Genomic DNA, 21,532 nt, shown 5'->3' with positions numbered 1-21,532 from the left:
ATGCCAGAAAAGGAATAAATGGTCATTATTTCTCATGTAAAACATTGTCTTGAATATCCTGACAGGAAATATGACAAACTGATACATAATTTGGGGAACATGTCCAGTAATTTAATGTGCACATTATTTGGAGAGATGAAGGTGTTATTGCCTTTTTTGAAAATTGACTATATCATAAAGATCTTGAAAATCTTTCAAGATACATTTCCAAAGGCTAGTGAAACAAAAGCAAAAATGAACTTTTGGGACTTCATCAAGATAAAAAGCTTCTGCACAGCAAAGGAAACAGTCAACAAACAAAGAGGCAACCCACAGAATGGGAGAAGATATTTGCAAATGACACTACAGACAGAGCTGGTATCCAAGATCTTTAAAGAACTTCTCAAACTCAACACCCAAAAAACAAATAAGTCAAAAAATGGGCAGAAGACGTGAACAGACACTTCTCCAAAGAAGACATACAAATGGCTAACAGACACATGAAAAAATATTCATCATCATTAGCCATCAGGGAAATTCAAATCAAAACCACATTGAGATACCACCTTACACCAGTTAGAATGGCAAAAATTGACAAGGCAAAAAACAACAAATGTTGGAGAGGTTGTGGAGAAAGGGGAGCCCTCTTACACTGTTGGTGGGAATGCAAGTTGGCACAACCACTTTGGAAAACAGTGTGGAAGTGCCTCAAAAAATTAAAAATAGAGCTACCCTATGACCCAGAATTGCACTCCTGGGTATTTACCCCAAAGATACAGATGTAGTGAAAAGAAGGGGCACCTGAACCCCAATGTTCATAGCAGCAATGTCCGCAATAGCCAAACTGTGGAAAGAGCCGAGACGCCCTTCAACAGACGAATGGATAAAGAAGATGTGGTCCATATATACAATGGAATATTACTCAGCCGTCAGAAAGGATGAATACCCAACTTTTACATCAACATGGATGGGACTGGAGGAGATGATGCTAAGTGGAATAAGTCAAGCAGAGAAAGTCAATTATCATATGGTTTCACTTATTTGTGAAACGTAAGGAATAGCACGGAGGACACTAGGAGAAGGAAGGGAAAAATGAAGGGGGGGAATCGGAGGGAGAGACAAACCATGAGAGACGATGGACTCTGAGAAACAAACTGAGGGTTTTAGAGGGGAGGGGGAGGGGTTATGGGTTAGCCTGGTGGTGGGTATTAAGGAGGGCACGTATTGCATGGAGCACTGGGTGTTATACAAAAACAATGAATTGTGGACCACCACATCAAAAACTAATGATGTATTGTATGGTGACTAACATAACATAATAAAATTAAAAAAAAGATCTTGAAAAATCAATAAGGTAAATATCTCATTAGAAAAATGGGCAAATAACAGTTCATATATTACAAATGGCCCATAAACTTAAAAATACTAATTGTTTAATCTTGTTGATAACCAAATAAATGCCAATTGAAATGAAGAAGCAGCCCACTGTGGGATGGAAAGGAGGAAGAGTTAGGGAACCATGGAAGGTGCCTGAGATGGAGGATGCCAGGGGGGTTGTGAAATGCACCTGCCCAGTAGAGGCATGAGATGCTGGACCCCATCCCAGGGTCCAAAGTGAAGTGGATGCCAGCCCACTGTCCTGAATTCCAAGGTCTCTGTCCAAACGCAGTGGACAAAGTTAATGTACAATCACCACTTAAAACATGAGAGAAGGCAAGATTGATGTGGCGAGCATAAGGGAGAAGCTGGGGGCTGAAGGTACAGGTGAGTCTGCAGAAGATACAGAATGGGCATCATCCCAAGCAGAGGAAAGGGCAGGGAAGTTGCCCTGGAGGCCACCCACGTTGCATGGACCATTCTTGGTAGTTGAGTGCTGGGAGGTCCCACAGGACAGGATGGCAAGGTGCAGGCTGTGGGGGGGGGGGTTCTTGGAGGTCTTTCTAAGGCTTTGGGGTTTTACCCTCAGGTAAATACCTGGGAACCCATCGCGGGTTTTTCAGCAAGTGAATGACCTGGCCTGATCTCTGTCTTTAAAGGAGATTCTGACTACTCTGTCCTAAATGGACTGAACCGGGCAGAGGTGATGTAGGGGCCCAGTGGGAAGGGAGAAGAGGGTGCCACAGGTGGAGGCACCACCAACGCCCAAGATAGAGAAGATCAGGTGGGATGTGGTTGGGAAGAAGCGGGAGTCAGGGGATCCAGTTAAAGACCCTCTTCCACCTGCCCGCTGTGTCTGCTGGAGCAGGACTCAGTCTGGCAGCCACCAAGAGATACCCAAATTTTCCCTTTTGGGTTTTCTTTCTCTTCTGGGAGAAGAGTCAAACTGATGACTAGGTGGGGGGACAAACAAAGGGACGAGGAGGAACCCTGTTGGGGACAGTGTAGAGTCTGAATGAAGTGACTTTAAAGATGCCAAACCAATCACATTTCTAAACAAGGCTCAAGGGAGCATGTGGGTCTCCTGTACACTTGATTTGCAATCATGACAAACTGTCTTCAACAGCAGGCACCAACGATGGTTGACATTCTCAGTGCCAGCTCCCCGCGCATACACGGTGACATGGCTCTACTCAGTCTGCCCACCTTCCTGGTGGCTTGTGTGGCTTTCCTGCTGTTCATCTTTGTGTGGAGAAGAGAAGGCACTCATGGGCTTTTGCTCCCACCTGGTCCTCCTCCTCTTCCCATCATTGGGAATATCCTGCAGGTGAAACTTTGGGACCTGCCCACCTCTCTCTCCAGGGTAAGACCCCCTCAGGTATGACCAGTTGCTCCCTGGGTTGGTATAAGTGCTTTACTCAGATTTCCCAGCTAACATTGGGTGGGGGGTGTGTTCGTTTCTTTCATTTGTGCTAGAATATCCCACTTTCTGTTTATTTGATCCTCTTGAAGAGACCAGGAGTGGTGACCCCTCAAAAATGTTTCCATTTTTGACTGATGGCTCTCCAAGGCCCCTCTAACAGTCTCTGATGTGAGAGGGAGGAGTGGCGGACTCTGTTTTGTTCAGCTTTGAGTCTGACTGACCTAAGATCATAATATACGGGGCACCTGTTGAGTGAGGAGTGTATCCACAGGGTGGTCATTGCCAAAACTGCACCCCATCATCATGATTCAAAGTGCCCAGCACCCCTCTGGCTTTCCAGCTGCACCTGTGGGATCTCAAGGTCAACTCCAGTGAGACCTGTCAGCATGTTGGTTCCATATTCCTGCCCTTTGATCAGTCCAACACCTTCTAGACCCAGATGCAAGGATCAAGGGCTTCCACTTGGAAAGGGTTATGAGGGGTGTAGGGGGGATCAGAATCCTCAGACAGAGGTGGATTCTGACCTGAGTGAGGGAGAGAGATGTGGGTGGACGTGTCCTTGACTGCCTTGTGGTCTAGAAGCTTCTGCAGGGCCCTCATGGAATCCCTTATCCTCATTCATGGAGAGACGGCTGTGGGCACTCCACTTTTTCCAATGCCCACCTGGGCACCTTCGTGTCCCAGCCTGGCTGGGATTCTACTACCAGTCATGTGCTTCTCTCCCTGGTATCAACTCTGCTCCCCTCTCTCCCTGCCCGGAGTCTGTGCCTCTGCCAGGCCAAGCTCAGGAGGACACAGGTGGCCCTACTCAAGGGTCCCTAAACTCTTGGGGCCCCTTCATGAAACTGCAGCCCAGGATGTCCCCTCCTTCCCTCCTCCCACTCTCTTAGGGAACTCTTTCCTGCTGCTCCTATTTCTTCAAACCTCCAGCCGCGTCCCCTCCCACCCCCATTTTGTTCTTACTCCCATTTCTCTGAGAAAACCTAACTATCAGAGAGCATGTCCTACAGCTTCCATACCAACAGCCCAGAGCTCCTCAGCACCTGCACCATGAAGCTCATGGGCTCTTCGCACCGACAGACATGGACTGTGCCCCTGCCACCTCTCCCTGCCTTCCCCTGTCTAGAAGGAGTGGTTCTCATCACTGCTCAGACCAGAGGCCAGGAGTCACCCTGATTGCCCTCTCCCACCATGTCCCAGCCACCAGCAAACCCCTCACTTTACCTAGAAAAGACATCAGGAATCCGGCCTTCTCTCTGTACTTGGATCAATCCAACATAGCTTCCTGCCCACAGATGCCCCTCCTTCCATTCTGTTCATGCTCCACACAGGGAGACCCTGGAGGGGAGGGCCCATGCCCTCAGCAGCCAGTGTCCCTCTCTGACACACAGGAAAGGCCTCATGGGACCTGGACCTCCCACTCCCCCATCCCCATCCTCCCACCACCTAACCCCCCACACTGCCTCTCACGCTCTCCTGCCCTTTGTCACCCACCACGGACACTGGCCTCCCACTCTTTCCCACCCCAGGCACCCTCAATTCTCAGGGCTTTGGTGATTCCCCTGCAGGAGCTACTATTCCTACAGATATCCGTCTGGCTGGCATTCCCTCCTTTCTTGGTGTTAAAATGCTGCCTTCCAAGGAGAACCTCCCTAGTGACCTCTCAAGAATGAGACCCCAGCCTTCCGCCCTGCCTTACTGGTGTTTCCCATCGGCATGTCTGCACTCAAGCATACTCTAGACTTGACCGTTATGTCTTGCCTCCTAGAATGTATCAAAGAAGATAAATTTCCTGCCATGCCCTGCCTTTCCCCAGTCCTGAGACACTGTGTAGCACCTAGTATTTGTCAAATACTTAGTAAGAATTTGTTCTCTCCAATAAAGGAAGGGATTAAGGAAAGGCTCAAGAGGTCGAGAGGCCAGAGTATGAGTCCTGCACAGACAGGGTCCTGTCACCCCGCCCCCAGGTCAGTGTGGCCCCTTGTCTGCAGCCCCGAGTCTTGCCTGGGGCACACTGATAGGGAGGGTGCTGGCCAGACACTGGGACTTCTGGGAGGGAGTGTCTTCACTTCTAACTGCCCCTGTGCGTCCAGGAGCTGGGCCAGTTGTTCAGGTGTGCCTTGCCACTCTCCCCAGCTGGCTGAACAGTATGGTCCTGTGTACTCACTGCGTCTGGGCCCCCATCCAATCATCGTGCTACATGGACACGAGGCTGTGAAGGATGCCCTGTGCGGTCAGGCGGTCAACTTTGGAGGCAGAGGAAGGTTCCCCATCATGGATAATGCCCTCAGAGGATACGGTATGCGTCTGTGCAGAGCGGCAGCCAGGCCACTTCCCTTTGGGCCTCAGATCTGCCCATTTCTGTGGTCCACAGACCTTCCTGTGGCAGTGGTGCTGGGGCTGTGGTACCTCAGTTACCCCATCATAGCTCTGCCCAGCCCATGACACCCAACCTACCTGCTTTTTCTCTCCTTCCATTCTCCTCCATTTCTTGTTCCAGAATATGTGGCTTTTTCAAGGGGTGGGAGGTTGTAGGGTGGCAGATCGTCACACAGGTGATTTGTGCAAGTTACTCAAACTGAGTGACAGGTCTTCATTTTTAGAAGGATTAAAATGTCCACTTTCTTGCAGAGTTGCTGTGCCATTGGATGGTAGGTATTGTGCTAGGTTTTCTGTGGATGAAAGGGTCGGTTTCAGGAAAGGCCTTGCAGTGCACAAGAGGGGAAGGGAGCAGACCCCTGTTTCTGTGCTCTCTTTGTGTTTCATGGGAGCACTGCCCTAGTGAGCAAGGGGGAGTGTGGATATTTTCTGAGTCTTCACATCCACAGGAGTGCCCTCCTTTCCTTCATGCCGACTGGTGGTTGGTGAGTAGAAGAATTCAATTGGATGTCCTGCTGCCACATTTTGTGTCCAAGGCTGGGGGCATCAGCATCCATCCTGCCCACTGCTGTCTCTTTATTTCTACATTAGGAAAGATTCCTTGACCTCTCTCAGGTCACCAGCTTAGTCTTAAGCCTTGTGTCTATTACTCAGAGAACACTTGAACCATTTTCTGGGGTTAGTACAAAGTCACAAACATATAGTTCAGTGGGAACCATACGGTGAACCCACATGTGCAACCATCACTCAGATGAAAGAATAAACTCTCCAGCACCACAGAAGTCCCCTCTTGCACTCTCCCTGAACATTACTCTCTGCCTTCTCCCACATACTCTGGCAACTAACACCATAGTTTAATTTTCCTGGGTTTGAACTGTATAGACATGGAAGTCTACAGCAGGTACTCTGTAGCATCTGGTCTCTCCCTTCAAAGGTGTGCTTCTGCACTTCAGAAGTGGATGAAGTTCTGTCTTCAGTTGTGTGTAAACACTGAGTTTTTAACTTTAGTTATTCTATTTTTCAGTTTGAAAAGCTTGATGTGGTTCTGTGATTAGTTTTCATTTTTTTAAAAGTTTATTTGTCAGAGAGGGAGAGAGAGAGAGAGAGAGAGAGAGAGAGAACAAGCACGAGCTGGGGGAGCAGCAGAGGCAGAGGGAGAAGCAGGCTCCCCACTGAGCAGGGAGCCCGATGTGGGACTCGATCCCAGGATCCTGAGACCATGACCTGGGCCGAAGGCAGATGATTAATCAACTGAGCCACCCGGGCGTCCCAATCTCTAACAAATTCTTAATCATATTTTTAACTCTGACCTACTCAACAGTTATTATAAAGTCTCTGATTTTGCCACCGGTTGCTGTGACCTTTTCTCGTGTCTATTGGAATGACTTCTAATTTTGTATTAGGTTCCAGACATCTTCTCTGAAAAATTGCAGAGGTAATTTCTGATTTTAATAGCGGTATGTTCCTACAGAGAGGATTTATTGCTTCCTTGGAGTGGGTGGGGCAGCAGCACCGCGAGCACCCTAGCCCTTCACCAGCAGGTGACTTCAAGCTGGGCTGTGGACTCCATCAGGCTGGTCTGTCTCCAGGTCACCCTTACTTCTGGGTGCAGCCCCAGATGTTTACCACAGATGCCCTCCTTGGCAGGCTCAACTCTTGCTTCTGGGACCTTCCCAGTGTTCAACAGCTCTGCTGGGTTTTTGTCTCTCACCTGTGCTTCTATGGGAAAGCATTCCCCACAGTTCCCCATTCCTTTGTTGGCTCTGTGATGCCTTCCAACTGGTCCTTATGAACCATACATAGATTTATGCAGCATCTCTATCTCAGCAGAAGGGATTGAGCAGAATCACCTAGCCCATCACTGTCAAAAGAAGAGATGCCCTCAGTTTCTAGTTCTTACAAACTTTCTCTTTTGTCCTGTTTGCTTCTTTTATACCTGCTTATTAATTTGCTCATGGCACCAAGATCCTATTGAATCAATCTGAAGACATTGATTTGAATTCTTTAAATTATCAGAAACATCTTTGCTTCCCCACTGATGGATATGGGTAGCTGGTGTGGGCTCACCCGCTCTCATGCCAGTGTTTCCCAACAGCCCTGTGGGGAGGATGGCAGAAAGGACTTCAGTTTTTGCAGCTGGATGTGGGGTGTCTCCTAATGGGGCTTTCCTATAGGACAAAGGGAAGGAAGCAGCCAGCTGGCGTTTTGGCAGGAGCCAAATTGGGATGGGTCTGAGAGTAAAGCCCTTCAGATGAGCTGCCTCCAGGGAAGAACTGACATTCTGTGGACTTTAAAAAATCGACTTCCTAGCATTAGCCTGAGATAAATGTTGCTGTTTGTCTATAGAACAGGAAAAGTTCATGATGCTCTGACCCTCTGAAACAAGTTCTCAAGGAAGCCCATCCTGCACCAGAGCCCCTCTGTCTGCCCTCTGGTGACTAGACTCCTGTCCTTGGTTCTTCCCTCAGGGATTGTTTTCAGTCACAGCCAGCGGTGGAAGCAACTGCGCCGGTTTACTCTCATGATCCTGCGGAACCTTGGGATGGGGAAGAGGAGCATGGAGGACCACATCCAGGAAGAAGCCCAACACCTGGTGCAGGCCCTCACACAGACAGAGGGTTGGTTGGCATGTGCCCCTGGCCAGACATTTGGTGGGAAGTTGGGGTTACCTCCCCATGCTTCCCTGACCCCAGCACCACCCTGCTGGGACCACTGTCTGTCTTTTCTATTTGGAAAGTGTAGACCAATCATGGAAATTTTCCTTGATTTTTATAACCTTCTCTCTTACCAGCTCAGCCTGTGGACCCTACTTTCATCCTCGCTTGTGCTCCCTGCAACATAATCAGCTCCATCCTCTTTAAGGAGCACTTCGACTACCAAGATGAAGAATTCCTGCAGCTGATTATGTTGCTGAATGAAAACTTTTCCATAGTGAGCTCCTTCTGGGCGCAGGTAAAGCCAGTTGTCTCTGGTTGTGGGATGACCCACAGTTGGTCCCAGGGATGAGCCGGAGTGCAGAGTCCCAGTCTGGGCAGCAGGGAAGAAGCAGTGCAGGGTGTACAGGGGGAGGTGGGAGATGGAAGGAAGCTGTTACTTATGGAACACAGCTGAGGGCCTGTGGAGGGGCAGTCAGGCTTCCCTCTGCCAACATGTCTCCTCTGAGGTCCCCACACACTTCCCTGGCTCTTTTTAACACCAGTGGCAGCCCACCCTGAGATCCTGCAGCTAGAAATGGGAAGGGGCTGCAGAGGATAGGTTCCCCTGGAACAAAGATGCTTCAAGACCATCCAACCCTCTTTTGGCTTTTGAATCCTGGTGATGGAATGGGGGTGTGGCTTTTCCCTACAGCTCTACAATTTGTGGCCATCGTTCATTCACTATCTTCCTGGGCGACACCAGAAATTTTTTAAAAACGTTCAGAATATAATAAATTTCATTTTGGAGAGAGTGGCACAGCATCAAGGGACTCTGAAGCCTGAGCAGCCCCAGGATTACACCGACTGCTTCCTCAAAAGGATGGAGGAGGTAGGTGTGGAGGCTGCCCTTGGAGCACAGGTGTTGCCAGGCCCAGCACTCTTCTGGGCTCCACGCATTCAGGTCTAGGCCTGACAACCCCTGTCTGGAAACCCCTGGGCCTCCACAGTGTGTTTTCCCACCATCGGGCTTACATGTGGAGTGCATACCTTTCTCTGACTGATGGCTGAGTATGTGCACCTGCTAGGCAAAGTGATCCGAGTTGGACTGTTCACACGAGGAGCTCACTGGCTAGTCCTACAACTGTGGGTAAACTGGCTGATATGCAGGGTGAGAGTTGCCACCATCGCTACTTTGGGAGCCCAGGTCACCTTACTCTAATGCCTGGGCAGAACCAGCCATGGGGCAGACAATAAGTGCCTTGGGGGATGCTGTGCATGCCTATCTATCTGTGTGTGAGTCCATGCACGCGAACAAGTGTGTCGTGTGCACGTTTATACACAAGCAGGTCCTGTTTTTTTTTTTTTTACCTTTTCTTCAAGACTATGTCAAAAGCAAACCGTCTTAAAGTATATTTTCCACTATGCAAAATGTTAGAAATAATTTCTTTGCCGATTATAAATTAGGTATCAAATGAAAATCACTCAGGCACAAAAAACAGACATAAAAATAACCATTCATATACAGAGTAAATATTCAACCTCCTAAGGACTTACTACTGTTTCTAAGCTGTATCTGTCTGTATCTAACAGAAGACCTATTATGAAATCATGCATCTGATTACTCCATTATCTACAGGAAAAACACAATCCATATTCTGAATTTAATTCAGAGAACCTAGTAGCTGTTGGCTTTAATCTGTTCAGCGCTGGCACCGAGACAGTCACCAGCACCCTGCGGCTAGCACTGCTGATCCTGCTGAAACACCCAGAGGTGGAGAGTGAGTGGGGTGCTTCCAGCTGGGGGGCGACACAGGGGCAAGAAGACAGAATCCCAGTTCTTCAACACAGTTATTTCTTCCATGTACCTTGTTCATGTACTAGCTTTCCCTGATTAAAAGTTAATTAACACAGGTCCATCTTATAAAAATTGGAAAATACAGAAAACTGTGAAGACAAATTTTTAAAAATTCACCAAGTAGTTATATTCAGATAAAAGTTTATACTTATATTTGGACAGTCTCCTGCCTAACCCTCTTTCTCTGTGCATATGCACATTTGTAAACAGTCAGAATTTTACTGCATTGAACCTTATTTTTTCACTTAGTAATATATCATGGGCTTGTTTACACATTATTAGTTTTTTTTAAGGAAGGGATGTTTTTGGTTTTGGTTTTGTTTTAAAGATTTTATTTATTTATTTGAAAGAGAGAGACACAGTGAGAGAGGGAACACAAGCAGGGGGAGTGGGAGAGGGAGAAGCAGGTTTCCCGCTCAGCAGGGAGCCCGATGTGGGGCTCAATCCCAGGACCCTGGGATCATGACCTGAGCCAAAGGCAGACGCTTAACGACTGAGCCACCGGGCACCCCTGTTTGTTTGTTTTTTAAATTTAAATCCAATTAGCCAAAGTATAGTACATCATTGGTTTCTGAAATAACATTCAATGATTCATCAGTTTTATATAATACCCAGTGCTCATCACATCATGTGCCCTCCTTAATGCCCATCACCCAGTTACCCCATCTCCCACCCACCTCCTTTTCCGCAACCATCAATTTGTTTCCCAGGGTCAAGAGTCCCATATGCTGTTGATAATAATTTCTAACAATTGTTTCTATTTCCTTGGTGTTAGTCATGATCTCTCTCTTTTCATTCATAATTAATTTGGGTCCTTTCTCTTTTCTTTTGGGTAAGTCTGGCCAGTGGTTTATCGATCTTACTAATTCTTTCAAAGAACCAACTTCTAGTTTCATTGATCCTATCTACTGTGTTTCTGGTTTCTAATTCATTGATCTCTGCTCTAATTTTAATTATTTCTCTTCTAATGCATGGCTTAGGCATCATTTGTTGCTTTTTCTCTAGTTCTTTAAGGTGTAGAGTTAGTTGGTGAATTTGGGATTTTTCTATTTTTATGAGTGAGGCTTGGATGGCTATGTATTTCCCCCTTAGGACCGCCTTGCAGTATCCCATAGGTTTTGGACTGACGTGTTTTCATTCTCATTGATTTCCATGAATTATTTAAGTTCTTCTTTGATTTCCTGGTTGACCCAAACATTCTTGAGCAGAGTGGTCTTTAGCTTCCAAGTGTTTGAATTTCTGCCAATTTTTTTTTCTTGTGATTGAGTTCCAGTTTTAAAGCATTGTGGTCTGAGAATATGCAGGGAATAATCTCAATCTTTTGGTATCGGTTGAGACCTGATTTGTGACCCAGTATGTGGTCTGTTCTGGAGAAAGTTCCGTGTGTGCTCGAGAAGAATGAGTATTCTGTTGTTTTAGGGTGGAATGTTCTGTAAAAATCTATGAGGTCCATCTGGTCCAGTGTATCATTCAAAGCTCTTGTTTCCTTGTTGATTTTCTGCTTAGATGATCTGTCCATTGCTGAGAGTGGAGTATTGAGGTCTCCTAAAGTTAACATATTGTTATCAATATGACTCTTTATTTTGGTTAACAGTTGGCTTATGTAGATGGCTGCTTCCATGTTGGGGGCATAGATATTTACAACTGTTAGATCTTCTTGTTGGATAGACCCTTCAAGAATGATATAGTGTCAAAAAGGAGAATTTCAGACTGATATCCCTGATGAATATGGATTCCAAAATCCTCAACAAAATCCTAGCTAATAGGATCCAACAATACATTAAAAAGATCATCCACCACGACCAAGTGGGATTTATCCCCGGGATGCAAGTGTGGTTCAACATTTGCAAATCAATCAATGTGATAGAACACATTAATAAGAGGAGGGAGAAGAACCATATGGTCCTCTCAGTTGATGCAGAAAAAGCATTTGACAAAATACAACATCCTTTCCTGATTAAAACTCTTCAGAGTACGGGGATAGAGGGAATATTCCTCAAGTTCATAAAATCCATCTCTGAAAAACCCACAGTGAATATCATCCTCAATGGGGAAAAGCTGAGAGCCTTTCCCTTAATATCAGGAACACATCAAGGATGTCCACTCTCGCCACTATTGTTCAACATAGTACTAGAAGTCCTAGCAACAGCAATCAGACAACAAAAAGAAAGAACACGTATTCAAATTGGCAAAGAAGAAGTCAAACTCTCTCTTTTCGCAGATGACATGATACTTTATGTGGAAAACCCAAAAGACTCCACCCCCAAATTAATAGAACTCATACAGCAATTCAGTATGTGGCAGGAAACAAAATCAATGCATAGAAATCAGTTGCTTTCTTATACACTAACAACGCAACTGTAGAAAGAGAAATTAGAGAAACGATTCCATTTACAATTGCACCAAAAACCATAAGATACCTCGGAATAAACCTAACCAAAGAGGTAAAGGATCTATACTCTAGGAACTACGGAATGCTCATGAAAGAAATTGAAGAAGACACAAAAAGATGGAGAAAACATTCCATGTTCATGGATCAGAAAATAAACATTGTTAAAATGTCTATGCTACCCAGAGCCATCTATACCTTCAATGCCATCCTGATCAAAATTCCAATGACATTTTTCAAAGTGCTGGAACAAACAATCCTAAAATTTGTATGAAATCAGAAAAGACCCCGAATCGCCATGGAAATGTTGAAAAAGAAAAACAAAGCTGGGGGCATCACGTTGCCCGATTTCAAGCTATATTGCAAAGCTGTGATCACCAAGACAGCATGGTACTGGCACAAAAACAGACATATAGACCAATGGAACAGAATAGAGAATCCAGATATGGACCCTCAACTCTATGGTCAAATAATCTTTAACAAAGCAGGAAAAAACATGCAATGGAAAAAAGACAGTCTCTTCAATCACTGGTGCTGGGAAAATTGGACAGCCACATGCAGAAGAATGAAACTCGACCATTCTCTAACACCATTCACAAAGATAAACTCAAAGTGGATGAAAGACCTCAATGTGAGACAGGAATCCATCAAAATCCTAGAGGAGAACATAGGCAGTAACCTCTTTGACATCGCCCACAGCAACTTCTTTCAAGATACATCTCCAAAGGCTAGTGAAACAAAAGCAAAAATGAGCTTTTGGGACTTCATGAAGATAAAAAGCTTCTGCACAGCAAAAGAAACAGTCAACAAACAAAGAGGCAACCCACAGTATGGGAGAAGATATTTGCAAATGACACTACAGATAAAGGGCTGGTATCCAAGATCTATAAAGAACTTCTCAAACTCAACACCCAAAAAGCAAATAATCAAGTCAAAAAGTGGGCAGAAGATATGAAAAGACACTTCTCCGAAAAAGACATACAAATGGCTAACAGACACATGAAAAAATGTTCATCATCATTAGCCATCAGGGAAATTCAAGTCAAAACCACATTGAGATACCACCTTACACCAGTTAGAATGGCAAAAATGGACAGGGAAAGAAACAACAAATGTTGGAGAGGTTGTGGAGAAAGGGGAACCCTCCTACACTGTTGGTGGGAATGCAAGTTGGCACAACCACTTTGGAAAACAGTGTGGAGGTTCCTCAAAAATTTAAAAATAGAGCTACCCTATGACCCAGCAATTGCCCTACTGGGTATTTACCTCAAAGACACAGATGTAGTGAAAAGAAGGGCCATATGCACCCCAATGTTCATAGCAGCAATATCCGCAATAGCCAAACTGTGGAAAGAGCTGAGATGCTCTTCAACAGATGAATGGATAAAGAAGATGTGGTCCATATATACTATAGAATATTACTCAGCCATCAGAACGGATGAATACCCAACTTTTACATCCACATGGATGGGACTGGAGGAGATTATGCTAAGGGAAATAAGTCAAGCAGAGAAAGTCAATTATCATATGGTTTCACTTATTTGTGGACATAAGGAATGGCACGGAGGACATTAGGAGAAGGAAGGGAAAAATGAACGGGGGGAATCGGAGGGAGAGATGAACCATGAGAGACTATGGACTCTGAGAAACAACCAGGGTTTTAGAGGGGAGGAGGAAGGGGGGGATTGGTGAGCCCGGTGATGGGTATTAAGGAGGGCATGTACTGCATGGAGCACTGGGTGTTATAAAGAAAAGAATGGATCGTGGATCACCACATCAAAAACTAATGATGTATTGTATGGTGACTAACATAACATAATAAATTAAAAAAAAAAGTGTCCCATGTGCTTTGTCTCCCTCTGATTTCTTCCCATTCTGTTTCCCCCCACCCCTATTGTCCTTTGCACTATTCCTTATGTTCCACATGAGTGAAACCATATGACAATTGTGTTTCTTGATTGACTTATTTCACTTAGCATAATGCTCTCCAGTTCCATCCATGTTGATGTAAATGGTAGATATTAATCCTTTCTGATGGCTGAGTAATACTCCCTTGTATATATGAACCACATCTTCTTTATCCATTCTTCTGTTGAAGGGCATTTTGACTCCTTCCACAGTTTGGCTATTGTGGACATTGCTGCTATGAATATTGGGTATTCTATAAAATATTATTTTAAATTAGCATGGAATTTTTCATACTGAAGCATACCATAATTTATTTAACTAATTATTTGTGATAATTTTAATTATTTAATTTTTTTCTATCACACATAATTGAAAAAAAATCATTGTACCAAAAATTTTATATGCACTTGATATGATCTTGGGATAAATTTTTAGAAACTGAATTGCTATGTTAACAGCAATGAGTAACTGAAATACCTTTTGATCAGTATTCCCAAATTTTGATGTGTACTTTAGAAATCTCTGTGTATACTGTCCTATAGGAGTAGGCATTAAATAAACTGGAATATTTAATCATGATGAAGATAAAATGAAATGGCATAAATAATTTTTTGAGCAGTGAAAGAGGAAGGAATTAGTTTCTGAATCTCAAACCTCATTTCACACGTGAGGATAGGCGTGTGACACTCCTGTCACACATGTCACACATTGGCTGTGTGGCTCAGGACAAGCACGTGCATTCTCAATTCAGTCTCCCCCTTGATACAAAGCAGCACAAAGTGAGAGCTGAGGGCCCATCTCCAGTGCTTCTGTGGTTCTCCAGAGCTAACTCATGGAATTAGAATAGCTGTCTCTTGAAAGCTTTAAGGAAATCAACACTTTCTTGGCTTGGGAAGTTTTGTTCCAAAAGCAGTGTGTGGTTTTTTGTTTTTGTTTTTTTTAAATTTTTTTATTATATTCAGTTAGCCAACATATAGTACATCATTATTTTTTGATGTAGTGTTGAACGATTCATTAGTTGCATATAACACCCAGTGTATGGTTATAATAAAACAGTCTTGGTTTCAATCCTGGCTCCACAATAGGACAGAGCCTCCATGAGGTTACTCGATGTCTCTGAACTGTAGCTGTTTCCTCTTAAAAACAAGAATATTGGGGTCAAGTCATGATCCCAGGGTCCTGGAATTGATTCCCGTGTGGGGCTCCCCACTCAGCAGGGAGTCTGCTTCTCTCTCTCCCTCTGCTTCTCCCCACTCTCCCCCATGCTCTCTTGCATATGTGCTCTCTCTCTCTCAAATAAATAAAGTCTTTTAAAAAACAGGAATATTAAAACTTACCCTAGAGTGTTGTTGAGAGGAACATGTTTCTAGCTGATTGGTACGAAGGGGCACTTAGTTAGGATTTTCCCACCACTTCTTGTGAATGTTCAGAATAATGGTACTGGTGATGTCTTAGATAGTCATCTGGAGACAGAATTCTCTGCATTATTAGCTTGCAAAGATCTGTGTAGAACTGAATGGTTGTAACCCTGCCCTCCTAGTTCTCGTAACCAACACATGAAGGATTTAGGACCACCTTGTGGAGGGCCCTGAGCACATCCTGTATTATGGGCAATTTCAGCCAAACCAAACACATTCTTACCACAGCTTCAAACAGCATGACCTACAGAAGGGAATGCTTTGCTTTGCGAGTTTGTAGGATTGAGTTTCTACACCCTTGTAGCCCAGTTTTGGATGACATTTCAGGATGTCATCTGCATGGCTCATGAGTGACAGACACTGTTGTTTCATGCAGGTAGAGTTCACGAGGAAATCGACAAAGTGGTGGGCCGGGACCGGGTCCCCTGCATGAGCGACAGGGCCCAGATGCCCTACACAGATGCCGTGGTGCACGAGGTCCAGAGGTACATCAATCTCATTCCCTCCAATCTGCCTCATGCTGTGATTCAGGACACCAAGTTTAGACAGTTCTTCATTCCTAAGGTCAGTCATCTTCCTCCTTTAAATTTTTTTATTTTGACAATTAAGTGATTAAGTGCCTGATATTTTAATTTTAAGGGAAGTAGATTTCTATTAGCCCCATTGGCCAACTCTGTGTAAGTAAAAACTTTACGAAAAACGTGTTTTCTTAACAGACATTTTAGTAATCATGGCCAAAAATTTTTATATCTTAAGAAAAGATAGGAGAAAAAGTATTTTGGGCAGTTTTTATTCCAGAGATTTCATAATTTCTATTATAATTTGCACTTAAATAAAACTCCACTAGAAATGCTTGTGAGATAGACCTAAGGACAAGAAAATGAATATTGGGAAAGACTGAAGTCTAATAAGTGAATGATGAAATTAGAAGGTAGAGAAAGAATAACAGTGCAGACTCTCAGAGAGCACAAATGAGGTCATAATACCAAAAAGAAACTACTGATAGAAAAAATAAATAAGATTTAGATTTAGGGGAAGATTGTTAAAATAACAAACCTCTAGAGAGACTGATTAAGAACAAAGGAGTATGAGGGAATAGATGAAAGAATCAACTAAAAAGCAGAAATTCTTATAAAAATTGGAATATATTTGGATTTAAACAACAGTAAGATATAAAAGGAAAATGACATGGGCAGCATGAAAAGAATTGGGAAGAAAATGCATACTGCAGAACTCCTCTTTTTTTTTTTTTTACTTAGGAACAAATATAATATTTTAGTGATAAAAAGTTTATGATCATAAATTCATATGATAGAAAGAAAAGATGGATTAGGTACAACAGCAGTGGTGAAACACAAATTATTTTTATTTATTTAAAGAAGATCTATTTAAAATGGACTCAAAAATTATAAGAAATAAAGTCATAGAAATTAATCTTTTTTTTAAAAATTTTATTATGTTATGTTAGTCACCATACAATACATCATTAGTTTTTGATGTGGTGGTCCACAATCCATTGTTTTCATATAACACCCAGTGCTCCATGCAGCACGTGCCCTCCTTAATACCCATCACCGGGCTCACCCATCCCCCCTCCCCCCTCCCCTCTAAAATGCTGTTTGTTTCTCAGAGTACATAGTCTCTCATGGTTCATCTTTCCCTCCGATTTCCCTCCCTTTATTTTTCCCTTCCTTCTCCTAATGTCCTCCATGCTATTCCTTATGTTCCACAAATAAGTGAAACCATATGATAATTGACTTTCTCTGCTTGACTTATTTCATTTAGCATAATCTCCTCCAGTCCCATCCATGTGGATGTAAAAGTTGGGTATTCATCCTTTCTGATGGCTGAGTAATATTCCATTGTATATATGGACCACATTCTCTTTATCCATTCATCTGTTGAAGGGCATCTCAGCTATTTCCACAGTTTGGCTATTGCAGACATTGCTGCTATGAGCATCCGGTGCATATGGCCCTTCTTTTCACTACATCTGTGTCTTTGAGGTAAATACCCAGTAGGGCAATTGCTGGGTCATAGGGTAGCTCATTTTTAATTTTTTGAGGCACCTCCACACTGTTTTCCAAAGTGGCTGTACCAACTTGCATTCCCACCAACAGTATAAGAGGGTTCTCCTTTCTCCACAACCTCTCCAACATTTGTTGTTTCTTTCCCTGTCCATTTTTGCCATTCTAACTGGTGTAAGGTGGTATCTCAATGTGATTTTGATTTGAATTTCCCTGATGGCTAATGATGATGAATATTTTTTCATGTGTCTGTTAGCCATTTGTATGTCTTCTTCGGAGAAGTGTCTTTTCATATCTTCTGCCCACTTTTTGACTTGATTATTTGCTTTTTGGGTGTTGAGTTTGAGAAGTTCTTTATAGATCTTGGATACCAGCCCTTTATCTGTAGTGTCATTTGCAAATATCTTCTCTCATTCTGTGGGTTGCCACTTTGTTTTGTTGACTGTTTCCTTAATCTAACAAAATCTGTGCAAGACACTTGTGGAGAAAATTAACAAGATATTGAAGGGCATAAAGAAGACCTAGGTAAATAGAGATATTTTTAATATGTTAGTAGGGAAAAACCAACACCAAGATGGCATTTTCCCACATTAATGTATAAATTATTTTCAATTCAAATAAAATTTTGAACTGTGTTTTCCATGGAACACAAGAAGATCCTAGATTCATATAGAGTGAAAACATGCCAAGAAAAGCCACACAGATTTTTAAAAAGATAACAGTGATAATATTAAGTTAATGTTGGTGTTGAATATCATGATTGTTTCAAATAGTGGGGTTTCCCCCATGAAACAGAGTAGGGAGCCTTAAAAGAGACCTAGACAGGTGTGTGTGATTAGAGGACATTGTAAATTAGGGAAGGAAAAAGACTGTTTAGTAAATGATGATAGAAAAAAAATATCAAGTCCCTACCTCACAGAAAAATTATTTCTGGAAATATTAAGGACTTTCATGTAAAAGGTAAATTTAATTCATTTATAATAATAGATGGGAAAATATTTTTATGATATTGGGGCAGGAAAAGCCTTCTTAAACACAATAGAAATGGCATGACCTTGAAGAAAAGCATGGCTGAATGTGATTCCATTAAAAGGGAAAATGTTCTGTAGAACAAAAGGCAACACAAGGCCAAAGTTAAGCTAAAGACCATGAAAAAGTAACCGTAGTGCATATAATTGACAAATAAATAACTTCTTGATTATGTAAAGACCTCCCAAAGTCATAAGGAAATAAAGCACAGAACAAGGAACAGATGAACAAAAGATAAAACTAAGAAATTCACAGAGTAGAACACCTATAGGGTCAATATGGTCAATATGTGTATGGAAAGACATTCAAGCTTACTAGCAAGTGCAAATTAAAATTAAGTATAGTCTATAACACCCCAATTAGCTTTTAAAATTTTTATTCCAATAAAACCAACTTTGGTAAAAATGTGGGTGACTCACATGGATTCAGGCTTTGAGAGATCCTAGCATCTAGGAGCCAAAGATTTGACCCCCTTGGGCAAGAATGGTGTGCTGCTCCATGTGGCCCCTGAATGAAGGCCATGGGCTTTATGAGACCTAGAAGAATTCCTCTCACAAGCCAACAAGCATAAAGGAGAATCATCAGTGCCACGGATTCTGGGTAAGGAAGAAGCCTAGTCCTATGCCATGCCTAGGCTTGGACACAAAAGTTTCACTGATATTAGGGTGCAGAACTCACAAACCAAACAGTGAATGTGCATGCATGCACGTGCACGTGCACGTGCACACACACACACACACACACACACACACACCCCAACCCTGTACATAAGTGTCTACAGTAGCATTCTTCATGGCAGCCAAAAAATGGAAACAACCCAAATGTCCACAACTCACGAATAGATTAAAAAGAAGTGGTCTAGCCATACAATGGAATATTATTCAGTCATAAAAGGAATGATGTACTGATTCATGTTACAACACATATAAACCTTAAAAATAATATGCTAAGTGAGAGAAGCAAGACCAAAGGATGCATGTTGTATGATTTCATTCATATGAAGTGTCCAGATAAGGAAATGCATAGAACCAGATATTAGACTAGTGTTTACTAGGTTTGGAAGTCAAGGGGAATGGGGAATGACTACTAATAGGGTATGGGGGTTTCTTTGGGCTGAATAAAATGTTTAAAATTAGGCGATGGTTATACAATTCTGTGGATATGCTAGAACTACTGAACTGTATGCCTTAAAAGGTTAAATTTTATGATATATAACTCATATCCCAATAAAGCTGTTACTTAAATACATATGTAGTTATTTTAAATTTTAAAGTGTTATAGTTGGCCTAAACAGTGTAATGGATCTATTATACATGACTGAGGTGAGAAATAATGTGCTGACGGCGTTGGGGCAGATTATCCAGGATGCACTGCGGGGAAATAAAGAGAAATATCATATGAGAGGTAGGGTCTGAGACATGGAGAGAGGAAAGGCAAATTGCAACATGATGGTGAGATTTACAAAATAAAGAATAAAGAGAATGTAGAAGAGACAATATTTTAAAAGAGAGCATATTTTGTGACTTAATTAAAAAAAAAAACCTATACCCAATCTGCACTTGCATAACCCTCCAATTTACATCATCCTCATCACTTCGTGTTTCCTCAAGCACAAGCTTCTCCTAAAGTGGTGTCTTTTGCAATTGCATATTTACATATACATCGTGTATCATCATCATATGTTCACAACTTCATTCAGAAAAATAAGTATCATCTACTCAACTGTAATGGTTTTGTTTATGAACAACATTTGTCTTCTCTTTCAGTTCTGTACTAATTGTTGTGGTTCCATTTGTAACTCCTTAAAAAGCAATTTTGCTTTCCATTAAAAAGTATCAAACATAAAATTTCTTGAATTTAGTTCTGCTGTAGATAGGTACACAAAATTTCCCTCTCTCAGTAATATTTTCTGTTATTATCTTTCAAGGTTTGCCTTGGCTCGGGGGACTGGTTCTTGTGCTGGGTGAAGGCAGATCCAAGGATGTGTGTTTTAGAGTCTGTGTTTACATGGTGGTAAAGCCAGGGAACCCTGAGAGTCTATTTCACATTCATGCCCTGGACAAGAGTCCTACCCATTTGCTTGGAAACTTCACCATCAATTTCCACCTGACTTCCCCAAATGTGTCATTTGCCCCTCAGGTATTCCCCCCACAGATGCGGGGTATGCTGTGGGCACATCATTGTGATGGAGCCATTCCCCTCAGAGTCATCTGTGTCACTTGTCATCCCATCTTCCAGCAATTGACACTGGGCTCTCTGGAAAGAAGTCTCTTATTAAATATTAGATGTTCTTGGTTTTAGGGCACAACTGTGTTCCCATTGCTCTCCTCTGTGTTGTATGACAGTAAAGAGTTTACAAACCCACAAAGGTTTGATCCGAACCATTTTCTGGATAAAAATGGCAGCTTTCGGAAGAGTGACTTCTTCATCCCCTTCTCTATTGGTAAATAAATCTCCACATTTCTGGCCATCTATCAATTTAATCCATTAAAATGGAATCACAGATAAATCAATTCAGTATATTTTAAAATATATTTTGTAACAAAATGATTGTGGAAATGATTATGAAATGATTTTCATTTGTCCCTGTAATATATGGCAATCTAGAATAACAATAATGCAAAAATCAAATTATTTCTGTATACACATGACATTAATCTCTAGATTGTGAAGGAGGCTGTCCCTCCAGCTCAATGTGAACTTTTCTGAAAACAATATTTGTGTCACTTCCCTCTTGTACCTGGAAATGATTGCCCAAGGGGGGGCTTCCTGTCCTGTTATTCTGATGGGTCACCTGAAGACAGCAGGCTCCAGGTCCCAGCCATCCTTGGTGGGCAAAGAACAGAAATCTGTATGATAAAAATTTCCATTTTCCTTTGTCAATCTTCACAAAAGCCAATTAATAAAATGATTTTTGCTTCCAGGAAAACGGGCATGTCTTGGAGAAGGTCTTGCTCGAATGGAGATATTTTTATTCCTGACCACCATTCTGCAAAATTTTACTTTAAAGCCTGTTGTTGATGAAAAGGAGCTGAGCACTGACCCAATGTTTAATGGATTCTTGAACATTCGTCAGTCTTTCAAGCTCTGTTTCTTACCCAGATTGAAATAA

The 21,532-nt window shown here is 42.6% G+C and overlaps 1 protein-coding gene across 1 annotated transcript; it reads left to right on the top strand.

Moving 5' to 3' along the window:
• Window positions 1–2,539: 2,539 nt before the first annotated feature.
• On the top strand, window positions 2,540–21,532 carry LOC114221836 (cytochrome P450 2C44-like). Its single transcript, XM_028120002.2, has 9 exons — window positions 2,540–2,719; window positions 4,916–5,078; window positions 7,627–7,776; window positions 7,950–8,110; window positions 8,507–8,683; window positions 9,431–9,572; window positions 15,741–15,928; window positions 20,722–20,863; window positions 21,345–21,532. The coding sequence occupies exons 1-9, from the start codon at window positions 2,540–2,542 to the stop codon at window positions 21,530–21,532; spliced, it is 1,491 nt and encodes a 496-aa protein (XP_027975803.1).

The sequence above is a fragment of the Eumetopias jubatus genome, unplaced genomic scaffold, assembly GCF_037043125.1.
Source record: "Eumetopias jubatus isolate StellerSeaLion01/CBP00866 unplaced genomic scaffold, mEumJub1_p1.0 scaffold_17, whole genome shotgun sequence".
Taxonomy (NCBI): domain Eukaryota; kingdom Metazoa; phylum Chordata; class Mammalia; order Carnivora; family Otariidae; genus Eumetopias; species Eumetopias jubatus.
This window is presented reverse-complemented; position numbering and strand designations above follow the sequence as displayed.

Bases quoted from the DNA above. Each gene is read 5' to 3' on its own strand.
- LOC114221836 (XM_028120002.2), top strand. From the start codon at position 2,540: ATGGCTCTACTCAGTCTGCCCACCTTCCTGGTGGCTTGTGTGGCTTTC. The intron at 8,111-8,506 runs GTAAAGCCAGTT...TTTTCCCTACAG, and splicing joins TGAGCTCCTTCTGGGCGCAG to CTCTACAATTTGTGGCCATC. The intron at 9,573-15,740 runs GTGAGTGGGGTG...TGTTTCATGCAG, and splicing joins GAAACACCCAGAGGTGGAGA to GTAGAGTTCACGAGGAAATC.